This window comes from Pelmatolapia mariae, unplaced genomic scaffold (genome assembly GCF_036321145.2).
Source record: "Pelmatolapia mariae isolate MD_Pm_ZW unplaced genomic scaffold, Pm_UMD_F_2 NODE_ptg000168l+_length_12016_cov_1, whole genome shotgun sequence".
Classification (NCBI taxonomy): Eukaryota; Metazoa; Chordata; class Actinopteri; order Cichliformes; family Cichlidae; genus Pelmatolapia; species Pelmatolapia mariae.
The window spans coordinates 3,398-12,016 of NW_027051869.1; the positions used below are offsets into that span (position 1 = coordinate 3,398).

Sequence of the window (8,619 nt, forward strand, 5' to 3'; positions counted from 1 at the left end):
CCTCCCTCCCTCCTTCCCTCCCTCCCTCCTTCTTCTCCATCTCTCTCCTGTCCCGTCTTTATTTCTCTTCTGTTTCTCTCTCTCCCCTCCTTTCTTTCCTTTTCTGCACTCCTCCCTGAGTGACAGCTCAATACCCAGCTCTCCCAGGCTTATCTAGCCTCAGCAGATGGTTGACTTGGATCACTGTTCATACGCCACGATCTGGGCTGGTGATAAAGACTGTTACAGAGGGAATATATGCTATCTCTGTCAGGCTCGCTCTTTCTTCCTTTTACTTCTCCTCTTGATCTGTGCTGTCATTCTCCCCCTCTCCATCCAATTCTTTTTAGTTTGTTCGCTCTGCGCTCCTTCGATTTCTACCTGGACCCTTCCCACTCGTCTCCTTGTCGTATCCTCCACCTTTCTCAGCTGTCCTCTTTGTCCCGCTCCCCCTTCAATCCACCCCTCTGTGACTCCTCATCTCTCTCCCATCCCTCAATCTCTGTGCATTGAATCTGGTGCTGCGTGATTGTCTCTGCTTCCCTGCTGGGCTGGCGCCTGTCTAAAGGGCCCCAGGACCCTCACACACTGAGGGGCTCCAGCCATGCCAGAGATCCCTCTCCTCTCGTTTCTCCTCTCTCCTCTCCCTCTTCCTCTCCTTCCCTTTCAAAAAAGTCGAATGGTGTCTTTCTTTTACTTTTGCAATGTGTGAGTTGCATACAGCATGTGTGAGTTTCAAACAATGTGCCAAAAAGAACAGTTAGTAAACAGGTGAGATGAAAGCGCAGCAGTCTATACTCACATCTACACTGCTGTCTTTATGCGTTTAATTTATGTGATCACTTCACTCGGGCCACTGATGTACACTTCAAAGGCTGCCGCTGCCCATTTTATGTATGCTTCACTTGCTTGGTTTGGTCATTTGATGTCCTCCTCACATATTTTTCTTCTAATTCCACGCAAGCCAAAGGAGCAGGGTATAGCTGGCACTGCTGGGGAAAAAAAGGGTTGGGGGTGGGGGGCACAGGGTGGCGGGCAGTGATATGAATGAGAACATACAACAGACTGGCGAGGACATCACTTGCACGCGCCATACATTGGACCAACTCTGCGATGAATGCCGGCGTGGCACACGCGTAGAAATGATGCTGAAATTCATATAAACAAGAACGGTGACGCTGCCGTGGGTACATATGGAGCCCACCATCCCGTGTGAGGTGGAAAACCTCCCCTCCTTGCGATTTACTAGTGGCTCGCCTGCTCTCCAATACTCCAGACAATTCAAGGCCATCTTAATCTGAACGGTGGAATCTGGCAACCACTCCTGAGCACCTGCATCCGTCCAGCCTGACCCGCTTTTGTTCTGGTCCGACCCCCTAACTTTAGCCCCTAATTAACCCAACAGAAACTAATTAAATACAGCTCTAGTGGACCAGACGCCAGACAAAAAGAGAAGAAAAAAAATAGAAGAAGAAGAAGAAGGAGGAGGACACAGGGAAGTGAGCGGAGTGAGGAGAGCAAGCCAATGTGACAGGCAGGAGCATGAGAGAGGAAGGGAGGAGGGGGTCCAAAGTTTGGCCTCAAGCCCCTGAGAGCGGTTCAGACAGACAGGAAGACAGGCAGAGAGATTTGAAAGAGGAGGGAATTCGGGTTTCAGTGTCAACCCTGAGTTGTCTTTACCGTGTTCTCGCTCTCCGCTGATCTCCATACTGACCTTATGCTTCTTTTACATGCTGTCATTTTTTTCTCCAGATATTTTGGGTTCTTCCTCATAGATTAGCACGTCTGCCAACTGCTGTAATCACAAGCGCACCAGTCACATGACGCAACTGACACCCTGGAGATATTTGGAATAGGGGAGAGCCACAGAAAGACAAGAGCAGCGTGCAATGAAAGCAAGGCAAGGAGGGAAGAAAGGTGGCGGTGGCGGTTGTGGTGGTGGTGCGGGGAGAAGGTGTGGGACAGGCTTGTGAGAAAGAAGATAGGCCTATAAAAATATGGGTTCAAACCAGCCAAATGTCTCTGGCAGAGACGCTGCTGCTCCTCGTCCCAGGCACGGCTCGTCTAAGTGATAGAGAAAGTAATTAAGAGAAGCCTGTTCAAGTAGATAGGCCTGCAAAGGAGATTTGAAGAGGGGAACTGATTGTGCATGTCTGATTCCAGCTCTTCAGAGAGTTCTCAGCCCCAAGGCTTAGCTTTAAAAGAGACGTCTCTCTCTCTCTCTCCCTCCTATCTCGGCCTCTTTCTCTGTAATGTATATTTATACATAAAATATGACTCCCTTTCAAAACTCACGTATGTTCATGGTAGCTGTGTAGGACAGACAACGACTGAAAGATCAATCTGTGTTAGCATGAAAGAGCAAAGTCAGGCTCTCTAGCATCTAGCGCTCCCACTTAGACCTTTGGTGTCATGGTCTGGTTGTGGCAGGCCGACTGGACTCAACTGTGTCTTTGTGAGAAAGCGATCCACTTCAGAGTATCTGGAGCTACAGCTGGAGGGCGCTACAGAGCGATACTGCCAGTTTGAATGACGGTTTTCAAATCCGTGCCTCGTTTTGGTAAAACTGTCCACAGGGCATGTCTTTGTGAACAAAATAAAGAACTTTCATGTGCAGTATAGTTTAAATTGTGTGCTGTGGCCACAGGTGCGAGCCAATAATATTAATTTTGGAAAACATATTTATGGAAGTTGAGAGGAACAAGAGTAAGGATATATGGATGCAGAGGAAAGACACCTATATGTCTCTTGTGGAAACTATTTAGTCATCAACACAGAAGCTGAATTTTGATGTGTGATTTAAAGGATTTTTGGAAAGGTACAGCAGGTCACAGTGTTTTTGCTGCAGATTTGAATTAATTTGAACAATTCCCTCCACTTGAGAGGAGCACAAATGTTGCAAGAAATCTGCCAGAAAGGCTGAGAAAACGCTGGAATATCTGTCAAGGTCTACCCTGAGGTAAGGGAGAGACGTAGAGCAAGAAGAAACATGCAAAATGTTGACCATCAATTACAGAAAAAGCAGGATTTTAAGGAGAAGAAAGCAAACTTTGGTGCTGGCAGGCAAGACAAATATGATGCTGAAGATGGAGCTGCCAGGCAGGAGGAAAAGAGGAAGCCACAGAGGAGGCTCATGGATGTAGTGAAGGAGGACATGCAGAGGGTTGGTGTTACAGAGGAGTGTGGTAGGGATATGGTGAGTTAGAGGAAGATGATCATCTGTGGCGACCCCTAAAAAGTAGCAGCCAAAGGATGAAGATGTAACACATACACTGATGGTTGATTTCACCCATTTTGTCTGTTTTGAGATGCTGGAAGTTTTTGTTAAAAGACACATCTTATCTCATTTATCTTGTTAAAGAACACCTTGTGAAAAGGATAAGCTTTATGTCTTTGACAAGAGCTAAGTATTACAGTTTTTACAGCTCTTAGAGTGAACTCACCCAAAACCTTTGATTCAAATAAATAAGTCATCACCACCAAAAACAACATTACAAACAAGGGGAGTCCAAATATATAAATATTTGGTCAGAATGTGTGTGGATACTAGAAATGCATAATTCAACTTCTCATTTCCTGAAGTTCTTGTCCTATGAATTCCTGCTGACACTGAATAATTAGAGCACTGTACTGCTATTTTAAAAATATCAAAGTTAATACTCTGTAATGTCATGCTGATTTCAAGATTACCTAAATTTGTGTGTTTTGTGAGGGGAAAAGCATGCGGTCACACAAAGATGTGCAACACAGTTAACAGGGCATGAGGAGCATCAATACTCAGAAACAGATACTGTGGTAATAAAACATGGCCTATTGTGTGCAACAGAATAGTACAGTAACAACATTTTTCAGAATCACTTGACTTCCTGTCACTACATTTGAGTTTCAGTGACCTCACACTTTGTGTTCACCCTCACAGTGTAACAGGGGAAGGACCCCTGTGCAGTCTTCTGAGTTGTTGTCTTCTCCTTCCTATGCTGGCACACAGTCTCTCTCCTCTCGCTCTCCACAGGCAGGCTGCTGCCTCCTGTAAAATTTTTGTTTTTGGTTGTTATTTTCTGGAGCGGTTTCTTGGCACACAATATCACAAACTCTGCTCCAATACTCAAACTCATGACTTAGACTTGTGCACCTGGCAAATTTTATCTGGAGATTATTCCTCTAATATGAGCCTAGACTATTTTGATTACAAAGACAAATGTATATAGGTTTTGCGGTTGAGCAGGTGATCCGTATGCCAAAGGCTGCTACTGAGGCTTGCCCCAGACCATTTCCTGCATGTCATTCCCTCCACTCTCTCCATGCTTCTCTGTCAGCTCTCTGTACTTTTGTGTCTAATAAAGGTTAGGGGAAAATGAAACCTTAAAAGGAAATAAACGTAATAAAAGTGAAAGAAGAATATGAATATCTTCCTTAGCAGATTAAGGGAAATGGTTAAATGTAAATATAAACAGAAAACAAATGTAATTATTATTATGTATTATTATCATGTTATGTGTAATATGAACAACTGCAGTGTTGTGGTTTTCTTGCTTCGCAGCATCCTGGGAATGATGAATTAACAGCAGCCTACAGTATGCTTCTGGAAAGGACAGTAGGCCATGATTGGATACTACTGGACATACGCGCACAAACTTGCACCTACTTTGCAGGATGAAGCGACAAACTGGTCGAATGGCGACATCTTGTGGAGAAAACGCAGTGTTGCTGTTGTTGCGCTTACAAAACTATTCCATATGCTAAAGTTTCGGTTTGGCGCCCTCTGCTGGTAAGGAAGAACATGTTCTTGGGTTTAACAGGGCAGCACAAGGACTTCTTCAGTCACCTTTGACTTCTCCAGTCTTGAAGAGGTCTGCATTACCACAATGTTGTGAGTACAGTCTGGTAATGCAGGGTACGACACAAACATATATATAATTTAAACTAGACAGAACATAAAGGCGAACAGAAGGAGGTAAATGTCAATATTGACTGGTTAGATAAATTTGACAAACAATATAAAAGTTTCGCAAGGCGCAAGGACAACCAAAACGAGCCTCGGGGGCAGGGGGTAATGGAAGAGGGGAAAACCGTGCAACAGTCATGCGTTACACTACTGTCGTAAAACGTGTATGAATGCCGTTGCAATGGCGTTTGCTGCGACGGCACTTTGCGGCAGCAGGGAAATCGAGGAGAAAGCAGCGACAACCATCGCCAGCGGAAACGTTATCGCCCCAGAAAACCCTGGATTTATGCAATATTCGATGAACTAGCTCGTATATTGGTTGTATATGTCTTCGCCTTGTGGATGAAATTGTGTTCAACGTTTTCCAAGTGTCAATCACCACCTTAATGCAGTGGGATGGCCACAGTGCCGCCTGGGCCTAGTAGCGCACTGCCTGCATCCCCGGCTGAAATTCCTCCTTTCCCCGCGGCTGGGAGCGCGGAGCCGGCGGTGGAAGACGGAGAGCCGGCGTGCCACGGGGAGCAGTGTGTGCCCGCCGGTACAGGGACGAAGTCTCAGTCGGTAAACGAAGTCAAAAGGTCGGTAAAGAAGAAGCAGAAAAACATGCTAGCGCGAGCTAGCCCGGCGGCGCTTCACCTTAAAATGCAAGCCCGAGAGCAGCAGCAGTTGAACGGCTTGGCAAGCCCCTCAGAGGACCCTGACAGCCACCAGCACGTAGGAAGCCGGCCTGACAATCCCAGATCGTCCGTAGACAACTGTGACAACAGCATTGGCAGCAACGAGGAGGCTCCTGCCGCTAGGAACAATAGTGAGCACTGCCAACACGAAGGCCACAGCCCCTGTTCCAAAAACGGTAGTCACTCTCCTCATGGTAACAATAGCGTGAACGGGATGCCGGGTTTCACTACAGCTGAGGCGGCCTGCGAAGCGGGGAAAGAGTTGGACCACACGCCGCCCTCTAGACCTTCGAGTGACGAGCAGCCGGACGCTGCTGGGCCCGGCGGTGAGGAGAGCCAGGCTGACCTGCAGCAACCGCCGGCCGAGGAGCTCGCCCGGCTCGACTTGAGCGGCTCCCCCGGGGAGAACCACGGCATCCGCTATGTCCGCTACGAGTCTGAACTTCAGATGCCGTGGATCATGAGACTGATCACCAAGGACTTATCTGAGCCTTATTCAATTTACACGTACAGGTACTTCATCCACAACTGGCCGCAGCTCTGCTTTCTGGTAAGTAGTAGATTGAACGCACCGCTCACAGTTATGAAGTCTGACTTCGGACTGGTTACTCTGAGTTGCAGGAGCATTATAGGAGTTGGGTGTGACAGCTTTGTTTTTCACCACATGTCACTGTACATCCAAGGCTGTCAGAGCTGACGTGTACTGAAGCTAAAGCACACACATGTCAATAACATTTCAGTTCATAAGCTTAGTTTCTATTTTACTGCTGGCAGGCAGTAAACAACCTGTCTTCTGCTGTTACAGATCCAACATTGATTCAGTTTTTTAGGTTATTAATGAATCAAGAAATGTGCCAGCCCACTCATATATGTACAGATTTGTAACGTAAAGCAATTATAAAATCCTAATAGTCAGTGTTAGCAGAGAGTAATGTGCCTTAGGTTTTCCTCTGCATGTGCTGTGTCATGGTAGCATTTTCTGCTTTGAAAACACTGGCCTGCCTTCTTTTCATTCTGTGGCCATCAAGGTCCAAAACATCCCATTTCCAGTTTTGGCTTGATCACCACATGTGACAGAAGAGGAAGTGCTATTTAAAAAAAAAAAAGGTCAGAGGTCAGCTCGTGGAGCCAGCTGAACTGGCAGGATGACAGGAACTTCAGAGGAACGGTTGCTAGGCTGTCAGCGGCCACCCCAGTGGACACTCGTAACCACTGAGCGTGTATTTTTTGCTCTGTGTGTGCATTTCTTGCAGGCCATGGTGGAGCAGGAGTGTGTCGGAGCCATTGTATGTAAGCTTGACATGCATAAGAAGATGTTTCGTCGAGGCTACATTGCCATGCTGGCCGTGGATTCGAAACACAGAAGGAAAAGCATCGGTGAGATCTCGGCGCTCCTCTTCAGAATATTCAGTCTCTCCCTTCACCGTCTTCTCTGCTGTCCAGGGCAACCAAATCTTTTTATGCAAATGCACCATTTAGATAGACTCTGCACTCAGAGTGATGAGTAACATTATACTTTAATATATTGGAGATGGAGGCCATAAATGGGTTTAGCCTCTTACTTAGAGTTCACTCTTTTGTTTCAGGTACTAATCTGGTGAAAAAGGCCATCTATGCCATGGTGGAGGGCGACTGCGACGAGGTAAGCGAGCTAGACCCAGTGGCACTGTTTATGAACCAAACTTTAACACATTTGCACACATTACATAAGAGCCGTTATTCAAGCCAGAGTGCCAGCGTATTCAGTCGTACTGTGAAAATATGCATCCTACATAAAATCAGTAGTATAAACACATGTTACTCTGTTGGCATTCCATTCTAAGTTGTAGGTTTTCTGAAAGGAACACAAACCGAAAGAGAGAACATTTATAGCTGTTTAAAGCCTTTTTTATTTCAAGGTCCAGTTTTCCTGGGCTGTCCTTCACTTATCTAAACTAGCTGGTAACCTTGATCTTCTACCGTAAACTATTTCATATGCTCTGCCTCTCCCTGAAAAGCCAAACATTCACGCTGCTTCCTTTGCAGACTTTGAATTCCTCTAGAAGATGAAACATGTGATACAGCGTTACGATTTCTTCAGTCTCTTTGCTGGTTGAGACCAAAGAGCTGACACTCTGATACAACCCAGCAATATCCAGTGCTTTGAATGTGTACACACAAACGGTACATGTTTTTATAGGATATGTTTTTACTTATTTAAAAAAAGAACAAGTAACTGCAAGCAAATGTGGGGGTGGGTCTTCAGTGTCTTGTGCTCGTGCTTTCTGTCCAAATATCTTCTCTTATGAAAGCAGTGACTTGCAATAGCAACTTAAATATTGTACCTAAAGCTTGTTAGCTACCAACATATAACACACAAGTAAGGTAGGTTTAGAGTTGTGTGAGTATTTATTGGTCACTGTTGCAGTTGTATAGTTTCTAAACGCTGTCACTATATACTGTACAAGTGCATATCAATATCTAAAGTGTTTGCTGTCCCCTGAAAATATTTCAACTGTTAATTTCAATACAGAAAATACCCCAACAGCCTCTTATGAGCAAGCACTTGGTGACAGTGGGAAGGAAAGATTCCCCTTTAACAGGAAGAAACCCTAACTATATATGCTTTATCAAGAAGGAAATCTTAAACTTAAAAGTAGAGACTGTCTCCTGCATCCAAATTGAGAGCTGGTTTCACAGAAGAGGGGCTGAGAGCTGAAGGCTCTGCCTCTCATTCTACTTTTAAATATCCTAGAAACCACAAGTAAGCCTGGAGTCTGAGAGCGAAGTGAAGTGCTGTATTGAGAGTCGTTAAGATAAGATGGGGCCTGATTTTTCAAGACCTTGTATGTGAGGAGATGGATTTGAAATTTAATTCTGAATTTAACAGGGGTCCAATAAAGAGAAGCCAATATGGGAGAATTATGCTCTTTGCAATGTTTATAGAAGTCTTATCCTGTGGATTTGCTGGACCTCCACTGTCTTGGACTGGGCTGTTGCTCAAATTAGTAGCAGATGTACCAGCTTTTCATCTGTTCT

General features: G+C 45.4%; 1 protein-coding gene across 1 annotated transcript; it reads left to right on the forward strand.

The window, feature by feature from the left end:
- The first annotated feature begins 5,109 nt into the window (after positions 1–5,109).
- LOC134622712 (N-alpha-acetyltransferase 30-like) lies at positions 5,110–7,732 on the forward strand. Its single transcript, XM_063468080.1, has 4 exons — positions 5,110–6,151; positions 6,855–6,978; positions 7,188–7,243; positions 7,627–7,732. The coding sequence occupies exons 1-4, from the start codon at positions 5,321–5,323 to the stop codon at positions 7,648–7,650; spliced, it is 1,035 nt and encodes a 344-aa protein (XP_063324150.1). The 5' UTR covers positions 5,110–5,320; the 3' UTR covers positions 7,651–7,732.
- Positions 7,733–8,619: the final 887 nt, after the last annotated feature.

What these genes read in the sequence shown, in the direction of transcription:
- LOC134622712 (XM_063468080.1), top strand. Translation starts at nt 5,321, where the DNA reads ATGGCCACAGTGCCGCCTGGGCCTAGTAGCGCACTGCCTGCATCCCCG. An exon ending in ACACAGAAGGAAAAGCATCG is followed by an intron (nt 6,979 to 7,187) that starts GTGAGATCTCGG and finishes CTTTTGTTTCAG; the next exon opens with GTACTAATCTGGTGAAAAAG. An exon ending in TGGAGGGCGACTGCGACGAG is followed by an intron (nt 7,244 to 7,626) that starts GTAAGCGAGCTA and finishes CTTCCTTTGCAG; the next exon opens with ACTTTGAATTCCTCTAGAAG.